This window comes from Rhinatrema bivittatum, chromosome 3, assembly GCF_901001135.1.
Source record: "Rhinatrema bivittatum chromosome 3, aRhiBiv1.1, whole genome shotgun sequence".
Lineage (NCBI taxonomy): Eukaryota > Metazoa > Chordata > Amphibia > Gymnophiona > Rhinatrematidae > Rhinatrema > Rhinatrema bivittatum.
In genome coordinates, this window is record NC_042617.1 from 581,739,944 (window position 1) to 581,760,303 (window position 20,360).

Consider the following 20,360-nt stretch of genomic DNA (forward strand, 5'->3'; position numbering starts at 1 on the left):
TTCTCTGTGTGTACATGTGCACAGAATCTTTATAGTGGGAGGACATGGGATAACCCCACATAGTACATGATATGTATAAACCAATCTATGTACACACACACACACACAGATGCAAAGTATCTTATAGACAGTGCTCACCTTGCTGCTGTTATAGTTGGAAGGTGCTAAATGCACCATCCTGCCTCAGCTGATTCCGAGATGGTGCTGAGCACCAGACACTCTGCAGCCGTAAACGTCAACTGGCTATCAGCTCCCTCCACATGCATCTTGGTCTGCTTCCTTTACATTTGGCGGTGCAGATCACACTACTTGTGGCTCAGCTCAGCCACACTGTGGCTGTTTTTGAAGACCGCATTGATCTTCCCACAGATCTTCTCCCACACTTGCTTCTTGTGGTTGGGACCCAGTTTCTTGGGCTGGGGTCCAAGGAGCACATTCTGGACTGTCGTCAGTTCCTCTCTGGAAAGGAGGTTTGGCTTCCTGTTCTAGCCTGCTCGTCTCTATGACATGGTAGCGATGATGAAAAGAGAAGTCGCTGGCTCATTCCCTTTATCCCCACAAACGCGCGTAATATGCACATATTTATGCAGGTAAGTGGGCAGGGTTTGCACGAGTAAATGTTATGCATATAACCAAATAAAATAGAAAGCATTTTAAGGTATGTACATCGCTTTTTGTATAAATTGCACAGTCATACTCGTGTAACCTATAAGGCTGTGCAGAGATGTCAAACACTGACTCCTCGTTATATCCGGGTCTCCCCCACCACCCGGCCAAGCCATCATGTGTTCCTAATTTTACCAGTGCTATTGCAGAAGGTGGATTTCCACTCAATGCCTCCTATTTTACTTAGTAGATATTCGGTTTGATAAATAGGAGCACCTAGCTACATCCAGTATGACTGGGTAGAGAGTGGTAGTTGTATAAGTTGGATGATAGCTCTGTCCATCTCTTCTGGGACTTAGTCTGCCACCACAGGTTTCATTCGGTGAGATAGCTAGGTGGGCCAGATCAGCAAGCTTTCTGTCTCTGTATCTGCCAATGAAGCCTCATGTTGGAAGAAGGTGACTCCTAGGCCTTTATCACTGAACTGTGTCCCTCCACATATGCAGCCCACATTCTGCTATCGCCAAGCGTGTGCTCCTGCCCCTTTCCATTCCTCTTGCCTCTTAAATGTGTAAGAATTTGAAAAGAGAAGCTGGCAATTAAATTTCAAATCAACCTCCAGCTTTGAGCCTTGCTGTGAGAAATGCTTTCAGCCGTTGACTTTTTCTCCTTCTTTGTGCTAAGCATATATGAAAGAGGTTCAGGTTGCCATCTAAAGAGACCAGCAAGGTGTAACTGGCGTGTAACAATTCTACAAAAGTTCCGTAAGCTGCATAGCCTGTTATTCGAGTTTGGCACTAATGGACTTGGAACGATAGGGCTAAATTTGTTTTGTGTATGCTGGCGGTGTACAGTTTTTTATTCCTTCTGAAAAGAATGAAGCTCTTCCAGAAGTATAATTTCAGCCCTATATGGATACTATTAACAATTGATTATTATCTAATAATCTAAGGCTTAATGTGGCAGAGACCAATGGGTAGGCCAAAATGCAGATTGGAAAATATCACAATTTTTAGATTATGCCGGGGTATGTATTCCAGAATGCTCTGAAGTACGAAATTTGGGCATAACATTGAATTCCAAATTATCTATGAAGCCGCATTTGTCTTGCCTGCTTAAGAGGATTTTTTTTTCAAATTGAAGGTGCTTAGGCCGCTCATATGGATACTTCTCATTGAAATGTTTCAATCTGTATTACAGACCATACCGCTTGGCCAACTTGAAATTTGTTATTAGGGTTATTATAAGGTTTTATATTTTATTTTTTATGTATTCAGTTTTATGAATGTTTTATTGTAACCCATGCTAGACATGACTGAGAAGTCGTGGGCTAGAAAACCTGTTAAATAGATAAATAGGTGTTTCACAGCAAATGTTTGTGTTGCTCTTTAAAGGGATGTCTTCATGTCATCCATCTGCTATTTAGTTGGGCCTTTACATTAAGCCAAGCTCTTGTGAAGCAGGAGAGAGGTAGACTGCATACAGTTCCTTTATGACACCTAGGCCTAGCAACTGTAACCCAAGCATTTATTTGATGTCACATTGACAGCACTTTACAGACCTTTAGAAATACCCTTACACATCCAGCACACTAAGACCGCTGGTGGCTGGGACTGCAGAATCTCTGGGCTCAGGTGGAGAAGGACAATTGAAAGAATAGTGCTGTGTGTTTTCTAACATTCCTCCTCTACTATCTCCTGAGCATGCATCTGCCCCCCCAACCTTCCCCCTGATATTTCCCTGTGGTCCTGATTTCCAGGGTATCACTAGTGGATTTACGGCGCCTACGTGTTTTTCCATACCCCTGCTCTCCCTTCTCTCCTTAACCTGTCTTCTTGGGCATTTCACCACCACACTAAATCCCGTTTCCTCTAATCTCCATGACCTAAATCACAGAATGAACCCTACCTGGTCTTCTTTTTCACATTTCCCTGTGATGACTTATCTCATCTCCCTCCTCCCTTTCCCCAGATGTACTCTTCTTCCTCATTCACCCTCAACATCATGGTTACCAGCAGCTTAGGGAGCAGTCCTGGTATGCTAATCTAATAAACAAGTACATCCCACACACCCAGGATTAGCTGAAGCTGTGGGGCAGGCAAGTAGTCACTTTCTCCAAATTTTCAGGCTACTAGAACTATCCCTTGGTGTGTATGTTCTGTCATTTGTAGTTTGTACCACACCATAACCACCTTCCCCTTCTGGTCCCAGCTAGGCTGAATGAGAGATATCGGGGAGAAGGGGAACCTGAGGGAAGTGGCTGCAGAAGGACACCCCTGCTGCTCTACCTCTTAAGCCTGAAATTAAAGTGGGTGAACTGCCATTCCCACACCAGAAAAGCCAAAGAGGTCAATATTCCCAGCCATTTAGCTGGATAACTCACAAGTTGTCCATCTAACTCCAAATTATCCATTTAAATTTAAACTTTTGATTATTGACCTCATGGAAACTATCAGCACACAGGTACACATAGACAGAATATTCCAAGTAAAATTTTAATAGCTAAATTCTAACAATAGAAAACTGAAAAAGTATGTACAATAATATTAAAGCATAAAAGGGACATGCGAGGGACAATCTAGGCAGCAAACAGTGTAACAAAAAAAAAATGCCAGGAACACAGACTTAGGCACAGCCTGAGGGCTATAATATGCACCACCACAGTCAGGCGCTGTAGTGCCTGACCATGACGGTCCACCAGACTGAGCAGACTCCCAAGGGCTGCTCACTTGCCCCTCTGCTCCTCTGCCATCATCTGCCCCACAACAACAAAATGGTGCCTAGAAAAGGGCTCTTAGCCGAGAGCCAGGTGCTCCAGACGAAGAGCCTCTTTCTGGCTGCTGGGCTGTAGATGATGGGGAAGGATGCAGAGAGGGATACAGGCTGACCTGTCTGAGTCCTGGCATCCCTAAAATCCCTGGCGCAAAAGGGGAGGAGGCCTTACCGGGATGGGGAGAGGGTAGTGCCTCCTCTTCAGGCCCAGGGTGGACTAGTTGAGGGTGGAGGCACGGGACCACCACCGCTGCATCCCTTGGTGGTAAATGGGGTGGGAGAGGAACATCCTGCTCCTCCCCAGCGGTAGCTGCTGCGTCCATGGGGGCTGGGACCTCACTGCCGCCGCCTGCGTCTTCCCAGGAGGACGATGACAAGGAATTCTCATCTGTGAGGACAAAAGTAATTGTGTGTGGTGTCATGTGCTCACATGCTGCAGGGTATGATGCGCTGGATAACAGAGGAATTTCCTTTTCAGGGAGAGGTGAAGGCAAAGGGAAGCATTCTTAGCCCTAGGTCAACCGTGTCATAAATGTATTGGCTTCCATATAGATTGATCTTTGAGCATCCAGATTATTGATTTGAGCAGGATGTAGTTTGATGGAGGCTACCATATGCAATGGTGTCGGGAAAGTGCGACAGAGTTCAAAGCGACTGCTTGAGGTGAACAGAGCAAGACATCTAGAGTCGTGAGGCTACACATTGTTATATAGGACAACGGCCATGTTATTTACATGGAAAAACATGTTGGAGTGGGTGTTAACACTCCAAAAGCATCCTAGCTACACTAGAGGTTGTCTTCGAAAAAACACTTCAGGATACATTACAGGAGGACCTTGCAAGACTGGAAGATTGGGCATCCAAATGGCAGATGAAATTTAATGTGGACAAGTGCAAGGTGTTGCATATAGGGGAAAAATAACCCTTGCTGTAGTTACACGATGTTAGGTTCCATATTAGGAGCTACCACCCAGGAAAAAGATCTAGGCATCATAGTGGATAATACTTTAAAATCGTCACCTCAGTGTGCTGCAGCAGTCAAAAAAGCAAACAGGATGATAGGAATTATTAGGAAGGGAATGGTTAATAAAACGGAAAATGTCATAATGCCTCTGTATCGCTCCATGGTGAGACCGCATCTTGAATACTGTGTTCAGTTCTGGTCGCCGCATCTCAAAAAAGTTATAGTTGCGATGGAGAAGGTACAGAGAAGGGCAACCAAAATGATAAAGGGGATGGAATAGCTCCCCTATGAGGAAAGGCTGAAAAGGTTAGGGCTGTTCAGCTTGGAGAAGAGACGGCTGAGGGGCGATATGATAGAGGTCTTTAAGATCATGAGAGGTCTTGAACGAGTAGATGTGACTCGGTTATTTACTCTTTCGGATAATAGAAGGAGTAGGGGGCATTTCATGAAGTTAGCAAGTAGCACATTTAAGACTAATCGGAGAAAATTCTTTTTCACCCAATGCACAATAAAGCTCTGGAATTTGTTGCCAGAGGATGTGGTTAGTGCAGTTAGTGTAGCTGGGTTCAAAAAAGGTTTGGATGGGTTCTTGGAGGAGAAGTCCATTAACGGCTATTAATCAAGTTTACTTAGGGAATAGCCACTGCTATTAGTTGTATTAGTGGCATGGGATCTTCTTGGTGTTTGGGTACTTGCCAGGTTCTTGTGGCCTGATTTGGCCTCTGTCGGAAACAGGATGCTGGGCTTGATGGACCCTTGGTCTGACCCAGAATGGCAATTTCTTATGTTCTTCTGTTCTTATAGTGGAGCCTCCGACAGAGAGATGTGTGTAGATCAGTGCGTGTTTGAAAGAGGGTTTGTGTAAGCTGAAAGCTGAGACAGGATGGTGCAGAGCTGGAGGCAATTAATGTGGGCCCTGATGGATAGAGGACCTAGACATAATCGGGTAGATTTTCAAAGAGGTACGCGCGTACCCCCCGAAAACCTACCCCAACACCCCCCCCCCCCGCTGCGTGCACCGAGCCTATTTTGCATAGGCTCGGCAGCGAGCGTAAGTCCCGGGGCTTGCAAAAAGGGGTGGTCGTGGCGTGGCCAGGGGGTGTGGCTAGAGATCGGGGGCGTGTCCGGGGGCGTGTGGACGGTCCGGGGGCGTGGCCGAGTGCCCTGACACAGCGGCCTGTGTCGGGGCCTGCCGCGCCGGCACACGTAAGTTACCACTGCCCGGAGGCAGTAGTAACTTCTCCAATAAAGGTAGGGGGGGTCTAGATAGGGCCGGGGGTGGGTGGGTTAGGTAGGGGAAGGGAAGGTGCGGGGGGGTAGAAAAAAGTTCCCTCCGAGGCCGCTCCGATTTCGGAGCGGCCTCGGAGGGAACGGGCAGCACGCGCGGGGCTCGGCGCACGCAAGTTGCACAAATGTGCACCCCCTTGCGCGCGCCGACCCTGGATTTTATAAGATACGCGCGGCTACGCGCGTATCTTATAAAATCCAGCGTACTTTTGTTCGCGGCTGGTGCGCGAACAAAAGTACGCGCGCGCGTATGTTTTTAAAATCTACCTCAATTTGTTTACGGTTCCCAGTTGTCCTGATACAATTCTGATCTCCAGCCCCATCCTGCCGAGTACTCAGCCAGTCCCATCATCCACCGCCTCTTGTAGCGCATCGCCCGTGCTCTTTTCTTGAGGTCTTCAATCTATGGAGGAAAATAGGATGAGCCCCATTAAGTGTGCGTTGTTTCTAACAACGTGAGCTCCATACTGGTATGTAACAACGTATTGGTCATAATTAAGATGAGAGTAGTTGTAGGACAGTTGGCCACAGCCCTAGTAGCCCCCCACATGCATAGCTGGACCTTATGCACACCAGTTATCCCCCATTCAACTTATCCTACGTGGGTAGAAGGCACCACTTTCGAAAAGTGTGACCACCATGTGCCAGGCATTTTTGTTGTGGTGGAGCTTCCTCCGCTCCCCTGGTACAAAATAAACGTCCCTCTCATGTTCTACCAGCAGGGACGCCGGGCGTTGGATGTCCCTGGTGGTGGAATTTGGTTGTCGGGCTGGAGGAAGCATGTTTGTGCCAGCACACACCTCTGAGGATGCAGAAGTTGTGTGTGCCACTGAAGCGGTCGCATAACCCTGCTCACGCACACGGAGTGCACAAACCTTTGTTAAGCAGGCCACTATGGGCAGATTGTACACGCGTACATTTGCATGTGACCAAGTATGTATTTTCCGTGACGCGCGCATAATTTGGCACTCTTTTTAAATACTAGGCCCATGTGTGCTTGTGTTCACTTAAACACCATCATGGGCACGCGCGCACTTGTTTTAAAGTTTCCATCCCTAAGTGCATTAGGAAATTATAATTTTGAATTATCTTTTACAGCACTGAATACACTGATGATATCATTTGCAAAGCAAACATTATTGTAGCTTTTCTTAGTAGACATTACAAGTTAGATTATTAGTTATAGAAGTAGAAGGTTTACATATTTTCCAGTTCTGTGGCAACTAATAAGAAAAAATTCCTGTTCAGAAATAAGAATATGCAAGCATGTCTCATTATGGGAACATGATGAATCCTCATAACATTTATAAGATTCTACCAATAGAAACATTATTATCACTGTACTATTTAGATATTTTTACAGCTTGTTAATCTCTACTATTCACAATTTATCTTTCTTTTACTTATGGGAGAATCCCTTCATTCATAATGCTATTCTTTCCCCAAAAAGATATTCTAATACATGTAAGCTACCTGCGAACATTTTTAAATATACTCATCTACCAATTTATTTCTCCATGTGTTTCTATATAAAATGTGCCAGTGTTGCTTGGGACATTTCTAGGGCTCTATTAATTATACATGCAAATCTTATAGTTATATATTCATTCCATATTATACTTATTTATCTCCTATGTAAGGCTGGGGATTATGTTGTCAAAAAGACTGTAAATCTGTTTTGCACGGATATTAATATGTTAAACAGATTAAAAAATAAAATCTTGGGAAGCAGCATGGAAAATGTTGGATATCATGCACTGAGAGATAAAACTGAATGCTTGTTAAGGGCAATTTTCAAAAGCCATTTACCCATGTAAATGGATATTTAACCGAGTAAATAGGCCCTCTGAAAATTGCCCACCCTGTATGCAATTAAAAGTATGTGCACTGTGCCACAATACATGTACTTTTATCTATATTTTCATAGAGGCATAAGTCAAGGGAGGCAACAGTGTTCATAATTTTGACCGGAAACAGTATGGAGGTGATTTTAAAAGGAGTTACACATGTAAATGTAACATACTATCATAGCAATTTTAAAAAGCCATTTACACACGTAAAGTTCACTTACATGTGAATATCATATGGATAATTCAACGGCATATATTACAACAATTTTCAAAAACGCCCACTTTTAAAACCCAATTTTAAGAGAGTAAATGCTTTTTAAAATTACCCTTTAAGTTTTGAAAATTGCCCCAAAAATGTTGTAAACCTTTTGACAGCATGCTTCCTGCCTGGAAATTTTATTCTAGTCAGGATTATAGTTTAGTTGCTTTTCAGAGATTGCTGGTTAACTGATTCTCTTCTCTCCTGCTCCCTGACTATCATCTTGGATGGACAGATCGCACTGAAGTGTGCTGACATTTGTAATCCTTGTCGAATCTGGGAAATGAGCAAGCAGTGGAGTGAAAGGGTCTGCGAGGAATTCTACAGGCAAGGTGAGCAGCCCTACTTGCTGTCATTCCCCATCACTTTATAGTTTCAGGAACGTAAGGCCATTATAAAAAGAAAAATAGTTAATTTTGAAAGCAGCATATGCAACATAGGGCACAGCACAGCGCAATCGATTTCAAGTTATATAATTGAAATGATGTCATACACAAAGGGCAACAAATATAACGCTTCAGAGTGACAGATACCTCATACATTCTGTAATCTAAAATCCCATTCTGTAACCAGTTCATGAGATTAGTATTTTACCCTTACTATTTCCCTCTTCTTCCAACATATATCTTTATTAAATCTTTATTAAAATTTATTAATCACCAGTTGCAAACGCTCTAAGTGATGTACAGAGATATATACATAAAAACACATTTTTATATAATAAATATGTATTCATAAAAGGCAAAGTAAAATCAATAAAATAGACAAAACAAAATATAAAATCGACAGCCAGCGGGACCTGCATTAATGCATGGATGCAATTAACTGTATATACATGTGAAATACCATATCATGAACCTCTTTGTGCTATTTATTTTTTATATATTTGATGCATTGTTATATTTATTTATTTGATGTATGTCATTTATGATTTGAAGTATATCTCATAGTTTTGAATTGCTATTTTAAGTTTTATTGGTGCTTATGGTATTATTTTATGTTTATTTTATGACACTGTAAACCGTCTTGACTTTTATAGTATAGTTTTATGTTTATTTTATGAAAATGTAAACTATTGTGATGAAATTTCTCTAAATGACGGTATATAAAATTTTATAAATAAATAAAACATAAGGAGAAGAAAGAATGACAGAATTGGGGATGTTAATCATCTTGGATACTTAGAAATAAAAGTCCACGAATATGTTGTAAGTGAGACCTTTGTAGTGGACTAATTAAGAGATATTAGCATCAATATTCAGCACATTTGTCCAGCTAAGTTCAAGACTAAAGCAAGACAAATAGCGAGATTTCAGACTTCCTGTACACTGAATGCCTCTTGATTATCCAGCTAAGTAGTTAGCCAGATATATTTTAGCTGAATAACCTTCAGGAGTCCTGTGGCATTGTGGGAGAGGACTTATCTGACAATGGGCCTGATTCATCAAGGTCTTTTTCCATAGACATAGAATGGGAGAAAAGCCTTGGTGAATGAGCCCCTAACTTAGCAAGATAACATCTACCACAGCCTAGTAAATCCTGCAGGAGTTTCCTGAGCGAAAAAGAACTACCAGGAAAAATACCGCAATGACGTGCCCTGTGCGATGGCAGTCCCACAGGCCTGGGGCCACCATCTTTTGTTCGTGAGCAGCCCACGTACTGTTCCCCCGCCCCGGTGGGTAAATACAGTGGAGGATCTCTGTTGAGATCCCTTGTCCCACCTACAACCCTCATCACCCATGAAGCAGCCAAAGTAAAAAAAAAAAAATATAGGTTAAAGTCCCCAGACTGGTCCTGCCCCCATTTCCAAACCCCCATCTGCTTTAAGTAGAAAAAGTCACTCTCTACTCCCCCGGCCCCCACTCAAATGACCCCTCAATATGTATTACAAGTCCTCAGTGGTGGGATGTAACCCAGAGCACTCCTGGGGCTCTGCACCCGGTATCACCATTTTCAAAATGCTACCGTTTGGCCAAATATTGGGGTAAATTTTCAAAGGGTTACATGCGTAGGTTACGCGCATAACCTCCGAAAACCTACCCCAAACACCCCCTGCGCGCACCGAGCCTATCTTGCATAGGCTGCCGGCGCACACAAAGCCCCGGGACGCCCGTAAGTCCCAGGGCTTTCTTGGGGGGGGGGGGGGGGCGTGTCGCGGCCGGCGCGTCATCAGGGGCGTGTCGGGGGTTGTCGCGGCCGGCGCTTCATCGTGGGCATTCCGGGGGCGGGGCCGCGAGCATAGTTCCGGCCCGGGGGCGTGGCCATGGCCTATGGACCAGCCCCCGGACCGGAACATGGCGCGCCTGCAGCCGGCCCGGCGCGCGCAAGTTACGCCTGCGGGGGCGTGGAAGGAAATTCCCTCCGAGGCCTCTCCGATTTTGGAGCGGCCTCAGAGGGAACGGAGGCAGGCTGCGCGGCTCAGCACACTCAGGCTGCCGATTTCGGGCAGCCTTGCGTGTGCCGACCCCGGATTTTAACAGATACGCACGGCTACGCGTGTATCTATTGAAATCCGGCGTTCTTATGTTCTTTTGTTTGGCCTGGTGCGCGAACAAAAGTACGCGCGGGCATAGTTTTATAAAACCTGCCCCATATGCTTTTGGGTCAATAGATTTTTTAAATGGTAACACCAGGCTCTAGCCCTAGGGGGCACTGCAGTCTCCACTGGAACACTGGGGACTTGCAGTAAGTAGTAAGGGGGATGGCAGGATCAGGTTGTTGGATGGGTCAGGAGGCCGGAGGGGTGACTTTTCCTATTCAAAGGAGTCGGATTGAAAAATAGGGATGGGGGCAGGCCGGGGACTTTAACATTTTTTTTTTTTAACTTTTTCAACTTTGGCCACCTCAAAGGACAGTGAGGAGGGGGTGGGAAAGGAGAGGTCTCAGTAGTCCCCCCCCCCCCCAGGGGAATTTACCAGTGTGGGAAAGGCAGGTCCCCAAGGGGATTTTACATGCGGGGGGGAAGGCAGATTCTTCAGGCCATTTAAGTCCCTTTAAGAAAGATGGCGAGGTTATTGGGACGTGCGTTAGCATCCCAATGCTCCCAGGGAAAGTTTCCTACACCTCTTGAGATATATCTAACTTTCCATAAAAGATCGTGGCTTGCAGACTTCATGGCAAAAAGTCTTGCTTTTTTTGTAACCATGTTATTGAGCTGATTTGCATGCATTTATGTAGTTCAGTAAAAAGGTGTCACCTCCAACGTGTCTGTTTTCCTTTCTGTTTAAAAATGCAAAAGACACTCATTGGCCACCCATTGCACTACGTGGTTTTGATGAAAACATTTTTCAGTTATCTGTTGTGACAGTTAACTTATTTCTTCACAGTTAAAGCCAAACATGGTAATTTTCAAAGGAAAATGTAATTGAAACTTACTTTCGTGACAATTTCAGAAGCCCGTTCGCCCGTGTTAATTGACTGCTGTCAATGAGCTTAGCAGCCCTGCCAAAGGAGGCAGCGTCTCTCCGAGGCTGCCTGAGCTGGGGGGGGGGGGGGGGATTTTGGATGGCTCGAGCTGCGAAAGTGGGTAAGAGAGGGCTCCTGAACGACCACACTTTTTTTTTTTGAAGGTGAGAGTATGGTTTGGAAAGGGAGGGAGGACTCACTCCTCTGAGCCTAGTCTGAACAGATCCTGTTGGCCTAGCCCAGGACTCAACCCTCGCTGCTCTAGTGCGGATTTCAGTTCAACGGGCACGCAAAAGCCTCTGAGTAAAAAAAAAATAAAAAATGTGCTTTTTACTTCTAGCATGCTTTTCTTACTTATGGTAAGAGACCACAAAAACAACGCACAAACTGGTTTTAGAGGGATATAAATATCACAAATACACAAAAACCGATATCACCTCAGATCATTACTATATTAATTTTCCTAACATTTTTCAAACAGGAAAAAATCTCTCAACATTGAAAAATCTATCGAATGAAATTGTTTATCCACCAACAAGGCAAAAAAATTTTTTAGGGGAAGAAGAGGAAGGTTTCATACAATTTCATATCATCGCATCCAGCAATGTATGGCATTTTTAATCATAAACCGAACTCCTCCAACCCGTGAATATTTTTTCTATTTTTAACGTGATTAAATTTAGTGAAAAATGACTTAAACCTTTTCCATGCCGACTTTGTTCCATTAAACCATGTCTTTCTATATGTTCTGTGATTTTGATGTTTAGAACACTTTCCACTATTTTTCCTGGCACTGAAGTCAGGCTAACCAGTCTGTAGTTTCCCGGATCACCCCTGGAGCCCTTTGTAAATATTGGGGTTACATTTGCTATCCTCCAGTCTTCAGGTACAATGGATGATTTTAATGATAGGTTACAAATTTTTACTAATAGGTCTGAAATTTCATTATTTAGTTCCTTCAGAACTCTGGGGTGTATACCATCCGGTCCAGGTGATTTACTACTCTTCAGTTTGTCAATCAGGTCTATCACATCTTTGAGGTTCACCATGATTTGATTTAGTCCATCTGAATCATTCTGGCTAGAGCAAAAAGTACAAAAAGAATACTTGACATTAAAGACATTGTACTGTTACGTCACAAGGACACAAGAATGAATCAGATAAAAAAAGGATGTAGCCATTCCTCCAAATATTACTACTACTTATCGTTTCTATAGTGCTACTAGACATTCACAGTGCTGCATAGATACACATAAGAGACAGTCCCCTCTCCATGGAGCATTTAGTATAGTTGGGCCTATACTTTGGAATAATCTCCCAGGTGAGATCAAAATGACTTGTTACGGTTCAGAAAACAGATAAAAACATTTTTTTCTCTCTAGCTTTTCCTGCCATAAATTAGATTCACTGGTCAGTGAATATTTGTCTTTCTCCTCATGATTTGGTTTTATTGTTTTTTGCTTTTTGTTTCGTAATCAGTTGCTATTTCTGATGTACTATTGCTGTCGTTAAATATTTTTGTTTGTTACTTGTAATCCACTGAGATTTGTGGATCAACGAAATATAAATAACACACACAAAGGGATTCTCTCTCACACACACAGGCACTTTCTCACAAACAGATGCACTTTCTCACATATTCTGTCATACACACACAGGCACTCTCTCTCACACACACAGGCACACATACACCGAAGCACTTACACACACAGAGGTAATCGATTTCACACACATAGAGGCACTCTCACATACAGTTTCTCATACACACACAGAAACTCTCACACACACACACACAAGCACACTTTCACACAGGCAGTCAGTTTCTCACACACAGAGGCACTCACATACATTCTCTCATACCCACACAGGCACACTATGGACTTCTCATTCTTCTTCGGCTGCCAACTGCAGGGGAAACACCAGTGGCCTCGCAGGGCCTTTTCTTATGCTGTAGGCTCCTTCTTAGTTCTGGTGAGGAGTGGAGACCCCATCAGCATGTCAGCCTCCAGCACCACTGAGGGATCTTTCCTATCGCTAGTGGGGAATGGGAACCCAGCCAGCACGTCTTCATTCCATACCACTGCAGAGGCCTTCCTAGTGCCGGTGGGGAGCAGGAACCCCCACCAGCATGTCATCGCACTGCGCCATAAAGGCCTCCGTGGCAGGGTGGGAATTAAAATGAACGAGGAGGCGGCTGCTGCAGGGGTTTTTTTTTTTGGGAGATTGGGGAGACATGTGCTGCTGCTCCCAGAATTTGGCTACCTGAAACAGCTGCTTCACCCTTCCTCGTTATAGAGCCCCTGTACCAGAGTTAGATCATTTGCCAAAAAAAAAAAAAAGTAGCTCATTATTGCTGTTGTACTCTAAAGGGATTGTTTGTTTTTTTTACAGAAATTATCAATATAAGTAATAAAGAATAAGGTGACTGAGCACAGACTTGGCACACATCTGATATTACACGAAAAAGATGCAAAACTCTAGACTTAGTCCACACAATGCTACCACTATCTTTGTATAAACTGACATGTCTTAATTAGATACTCAGTGACGCCATATTCTTCCAGGTTTGACCATAGCATTTTCTTGTTAATTTGATTAAAACCCTTCAGGCTTTTATTATATTCAACAATGTGCTTTTCTACTAGCTGTCTAGGGGCAAAGATGGCATTGGTACAAGTTCAATTTTCTCTGACGTCCATTTGAGTTTCTGAAAACTGGTGCTCTATTATAGGTCTTAGGCATTGTTTAATTATTTTAGCATAATAAAGAAATTCCTCTATAATTGGTAGAGTCTCATTTGCTGCCTTTGTTCTTAGATATTGGAACAATAATGGCAATCTACCAATCTTTCGGTATTTTCTGTTGACTCCACACTGCTTAAAGCACTCTAGAATTATAATTTTGTCTCTGATATTCCTGCGGTTTTAATTATTTCTTCTGACAATTCATCTATAACAGGTGTTTGTATTCTGCTGCACAGTAAAGTTCAGACTTATGAAGACATTAACCCACATAAAACTCAACTTTATGCACATAAATATTTCCTTAGAAAGTTTGCCAGCCATTACACGCAAAAGATATGCACGTAACTCGATTCCACGCATTCTTCTGTGCGTGAAAAACCAAAAAAAGAGGGACAGAGTTGGGGGCAGAGTTTAGATTTACGCAAATACTTTGATTTTTAAAAGTCAGGGATGAGTTTTCAAAACTTTACACATGTATAAATAACCTTATACACATGCAAGTAGCCTCTACTCGCATATTCCATATTTTATAAAGGTAAGCAACATTTTCATTTTCCATGCACATATATCCAGGAAATAAAGGGATGGTCTAAAGGTGTTCCAGGGTGGAGCCAACGCTTTTGCACCCAAGTTGCTATTTTAAAAAGGTACTTATGCACATATATTTGCCGATATACACGCGTATTTTTACACCTGTTATTAAGTACCATAAGTGACATGAAATGTATTTATTATGCAGTACTGACTGGGTGGGAGGTCTGAGCGAGCTGGGAAGAGGTCAGGCTGAAGAATCAGTAAGGTGTCAATGACCTGAAAAAGTACTGGGTATAAGTGCTGCTTTATTTTTGCACATAAAGGGGCAGGTTTTCAAAGGGGTACGCGCGTAAGATACGCGTGTACCCCCCCGAAAACCTGCCCCAAGCTCCCCCTGTGCGTGCCGAGCCTATGTTGCATAGGCTGCCGGCGCATGCAAAGCCCCGGGACGCGCGTCGGGGGGGCATGTCGCGGCCGCCACATCGTCGGGGCCATTCTGGGGGCGGGGCCGTGGGTGTGGTTCCAGCCTGGGGGCGTGGCCGCGGCCTCCAGACCAGCCCCTGGACCGGAACATGGCGCACCAGCAGTCTATATTTTTACGTGTGAATATATACAATGCATTAAAATCATGTATATCAATGCATTCAGTCTGTGTACTTGTCCTATTTTAAAAATATACGCACATATATATTTTGGGGCAGATTTTAGAAAAGTACGCGCATCCAGCGCAAACAAGGTACGCTGGATTTTAATAGATACGCGCGTATCTTTTAAAATCTGGGGTCGACGCACGCAAGGCTGCACAAATTCGGCAGCCTGTACGCACCGAGCCGCGCAGCCTGCCTCTGTTCCCTCTAAGGCCGCTCTAAGGCCGGAGGGAACTTTCCTTCCGCCTCACCCCAGTTTCCCCTCCCTTCCCCTACCTAACCCACCCCCCCCCCCAGCCCTAACTAATTCCCCACCCTACCTTTATTCCAAAAGTTATGCCTGCCTCAGAGGGAACAGAGACAGGCTGTGCAGCTCGGCATGCACAGGCTGCCGATTTTGAGTAGCCTTTCATGCGTCGACCCCGGATTTTAAAAGATACGCGCATATCTATTAAAATCCGGCATACCCTTGTTTGCGCCCGGTACGCGAACAAAAGTACGCGTGCGCGTACTTTTCTAAAATCTGCTCCAAAATATATATGCGTGTATAGTTTTAAAATAGGAAAAGTGCACAGACTGAATGCATTGATATACATGATTTTAATGCATTGCATATATTCACACGTAAACATATTACACCTGCAAATGCTGCATGGTAGAGGTACATGCATTTTATAATACATATGTTTGTGATAGATGCAGGTTATAAAATACCATCGTAAATCTACACACAGTCATATACACACATAGATGCTGCTGCTGCATGCAGTTGTTTGAAGGTTTTCCTCCCCATGCATAAATCCACAGTCACATGCCAGGAGCAGGTATATAATAATTTTGTGCAGGGGAAGTTTGTGCAACTCATTTCCAAAATCTTTCAAAACAAATGTCTGTGCATATTTTCATTTTGAAAATTTGTGGAATTGCTGCAGATAAAAAAAAATGCCCACAGAATTTCCCCATCTCTTAAAATTACCCTCCCTACAGAACTTTCCCCTTTTGAAAGGAAAATGGTGATTCCAGCTCAGTCTCTTTTATATCTGTTTCTTTCTTGAGTGGTTTATTGTATCATGGAAATAGCACTTTCACCATTCCAGTAGATCTTCCGGCTGCAGCATCGGCCTTTATTGTTCATCATTCACTGTTTCTGAGTTTATTTATATTCTGCATCTCTGTTCCTCCTCTCTTTTGCTTTCATGTAGAATGTTTTAACTGCTATTTTTCCTCCCTTTGCTAAATTCCTCCCAAGTAATCCCAGGACTCTTCTATTGGCCTCCTCGTTTCCCTACTTGTCTCTTTTCTTGCCAATCTGCAAGCTACTGTATATAATTTCTCTTCTACTCTACAGAGGACTCAGTCTTTGTATACTTCCTTTTTCCTTTTAACTATCGGCCTAATCTTTTCTCTCCACCACGTTGGTTTTCTACATTCCCTGCTGTCTCTCTTTTTAGCCCCACAACATGTCCCTAAAGTTAGTTTGCTACAGTTATCCCCTTACACTTAACCTCCTATCATCAGGAGTTTAAACTTAGCTAGCTAGAATTAAGTCCATTAACCCTGTGGTCAAGGGGAGCCAGCTTTTGCTGAGAATTAGCATTTATGTCCTGTTGCGACCCCTGACCCAACCACACCTCCAGAACAGCACTGAATTAAAAAAAACTAAATTTAGCCACGTAGTGAAACTAATTCCTTACCTAAGCAACTAGGATTGCTTTGAAAAGCTACCTCAGAGCCACAGCTTTATCTGTATTTAATTGATGTAGGGATTTCCCAGGTGAAAAGGAGAGACACTGAATTCCCTAATTCACATTCAGTATCTTTACCTGAATGAACCAATTGGGACCTTCTCTAAGCGTCTCTTTTTCCTTTTCTTCCAGGAGTCTTCTCCATTTCACCTCAAGATGAGATCCAATATTCTCATCTTGAGGTGAATATATCGTTTACTCAGCAGAGGCACATTGGAAGTCCAAAGAAACTTTTACTAATCTATACGTGTTTGGGGATTGCATACTCCCATACTATTGGGATTTTTCCCTAATACTAAAGGAAAGCAACTTGTTTAAGGAAAAACCTATTTCTCACACATTTTATAGAATATTTCCCCTGTGAAAAACTAATAAAACTACAGCCTCCATTACTTCTAAACAAAAGAGAAATCATGAAGCTGGGTATTTTCTGATAGGCAGGAATAATAGTTGAGGCATTAAAAAAAGGTTGCAAATTGTCCTGAAGATGAACTCCTTTACAGACCTAATGATTAGCTGCATCTTAAAATAGATAACAGCTTGTGTTGCCTTTTGGATAGAATAAACCAAGGCAGATTTGTTTTTCTTGGGAGATTTATTTTTGAACAGGATGGCTGTTATATATGTGAAATTTCTTGTAATGTTAGAATTTCATGACTATAATTTTAGTTACTTATTACTGATTTTATTTTGATATATTATCATTGCATTATTGTTTTAACTTGGTTGCATGATTTTATGTTGATGCTTGATTTGTTTTTGTTATATACAACATTAATTGGGTTTCTATATGGAAAATTAATTAAATTTAGAATAGAAAGGTGGGTTGCTATCTAATAAATATTGTAGAAAATCACATTCCACCATTGCGCATATACCTTAATAAGCTTATCATTACCTTGGCTCTGGGATTAGGAACTATATTCATATTTTCTCTTTCTTTTTGTCCTGATACATTATATTTCTTACTAGCCGTTAAGCCCGTAACAACGGGCTACATTTACATTTTTTTTTCAATCCATTTCCTTCCCACTCATTCTCCTTCCCACTCCCTCCCCCTCATTCTCCATCCCACCTCTATTCTCCCTCCCACTCCCTCTCACCTCCCCCCTCTAGTCTCCCTCCCACTCCCTCTCACCTCCCTCCTTTAGCCTCCCTCCCTCTCACCTTCCCCCCTCACCTCCCTCTCTCCTCCCTCCCCCTCCCCTCAGTCACTCCCCCTCTCTCTCAATCCCCTCCCCTTTCAGCTCATCCACAACCCCTTCCCTTGGATGGCGCAGATGGAAGATCTCCGAGGGGGGTCCCTCCCTCGTGCGCGCTGCCGCCGCTACTGCTCCTCGCCGCCGCTCCTCGCCACCACCACTGCTACTGCTCCTCACCGCCGCTACCACTACTGCTCCTCCCAGTGCCTTTTTTTTTTTCAGGCACGCTCCGCTCTGACTGACGTGTTCACCCGCGCATGCGTGGTAGAGCTTCTCTCTATTGCGCATTTGCGACACGTCGGTCAGGGCTCCTTTATCTAGTAGATATTTATAATACATTTTTTTGGAATAAAAAGCTGTGCACTTATTACAGGCACAATTTCTGTTTGTTTGTTTTTTTAAACTCTTACCCTGAGTCCACTCTTCAATTACATATATACTATAATAGTTGTCTGCAGACTGAGTCCACTTAGACCATCTGTCTGTCTTGTTGCTCCAGCCTACAGTATTGTTACATAAACCATTCTCTTTCTCCATCACCTTCTACTCTTACTCATATCCCCTCTCTCAGTATATAATCTCCTTTCCTTGTGAAGTAAGTTGTATATACTTCTCTTTTAAAGAGATGGGCTAGGGATAAGATTATAGGATTTCCCTCCTACCTCACATCCTATTTTTTTTATATAGATTTGTTTGTGGCCAGTTAACCAAAGCTGTTAGAGCTCTGCTTAATTTGCCCTGAATTAAACCCCACCTATTAACTCATCTTTGAGACTTTAAATCTGTAGAGATCTATATTTAAAGGCATTTAGCCAGATCACGCATAAGTAATCTTGCTAAATGATGAACTTTGAATATTTTGGGCATTTATCTGGTTAAATTGTAGCCAGATAATATAGGGGTGTTCCAGGGGCATTTCTAGGAGGAGTTAGGTTAACTGGATAAGTTATCTGGCTAACTCTGATACTCATATGTAGCCGGATAACATATCTGGCTGATCTGTCCTAAAGTTAGCAGGGTAAACTTGTAACGCCTTAACCGCGACAGTTTTGTTCTATGGAAACCGACCTGATTTGATACTTGTATTGAGAAGGTCGGTATATAAAAATCCTAAATAAATAAATAAATAAATAAGGTACTGGCCTTCTAAGCCTGGGATTGTGGGTTCCAGTCCCACCTGGGGTGGGTTGTGATGTTTTCAAGCATATATCTGAATGAAGCCTTTGTTTTCGACTGGTAACTTGCCTTCCTGGTGCGAAGATGGCAGACCTCACGCGTCACCTAGATAGGATTTTAGACAGTGCTGGGGAGGAGCCGGCTGTCATGGTACATGTGGGCACCAACGGCATAGGAAAATGTGGGAGGGAGGTTCTGGAAGCCAAATTTAGGCTCTTAGGTAGAAAGCTTAAATCCAGAACCTCCAGGGTAGCATTCTCTGAAATGCTTCCTGTTCCACGCGCAGGTCCCCACAGGCAGGCAGAGCTCCGGAGTCTCAATGCGTGGATGAGACGATGGTGCAAGGAAGAGGGATTCAGTTTTGTTAGGAACTGGGGAACCTTTTCGGGAAGAGGGAGTCTCTTCTGAAGGGATGGGCTCCACCTTAACCAGGGTGGAACCAGACTGCTGGCGCTAACCTTTAAAAAGGAGATAGAGCAGCTTTTAAACTAGAACAAAGGGGAAAGCCGACAGTCGCTCAGCAGCGCATGGTTCGGAGAGATGTATCTTTAAAGGATGCTAATGATGCATTAGAATTAGGGCATCCCGACAGTGAGGTTCCAATAATTAGAAAAGTAGTCCAAGTGCCTGTAACTAAAAACTCACCTGAGCTAAAAAATTCTAACTTATCCCTATCAATTAAAAAGCAGAATGAAAACAAACAAAAAACAAACTTTGAAATGTTTGTATGCTAATGCCAGAAGTCTAAGAAGTAAGATGCGAGAATTAGAATGTATAGCAGTAAATGATGACATAGACTTAATTGGCATCTCAGAGACATGGTGGAAAGAGGATAACCAATGGCACAGTGCTATACCGGGGTACAAATTATATCGCAATGACAGAGAGGAGCACCCGGGAGGAGGTGTGGCGCTTTATGTCCAGGATGGCATAGAGTCCAACAGGATAAACATCCTGCATGAGACTAAATGCACAATTGAATCTTTATGGGTAGAAATCCCTTGTGTGTCGGGGAAGACTATAGTGATAGGGGTATACTACCGGCCACCTGGTCAAGATGGTGAGATGGACAGTGAAATGCTAAGAGAAATTAGGGAAGCTAACCAAATTGGTAGTGCAGTAATAATGGGAGACTTCAATTACCACAAAGTCAATAGTGCAAGTAAGAG

General features: G+C 43.3%; 1 protein-coding gene across 3 annotated transcripts in view; it reads left to right on the plus strand.

Moving 5' to 3' along the window:
• PDE7B (phosphodiesterase 7B) overlaps positions 1 to 20,360 on the plus strand; it is a 627,908-nt gene that overhangs the window by 571,038 nt on the left and 36,510 nt on the right. For all 3 annotated transcript variants that reach the window (XM_029596617.1, XM_029596616.1, XM_029596615.1), the window contains one exon: positions 7,974 to 8,070. In XM_029596617.1, the coding sequence (XP_029452477.1) occupies positions 7,974 to 8,070 (97 nt within the window). The remainder of the gene's footprint in view (positions 1 to 7,973; positions 8,071 to 20,360) is intronic.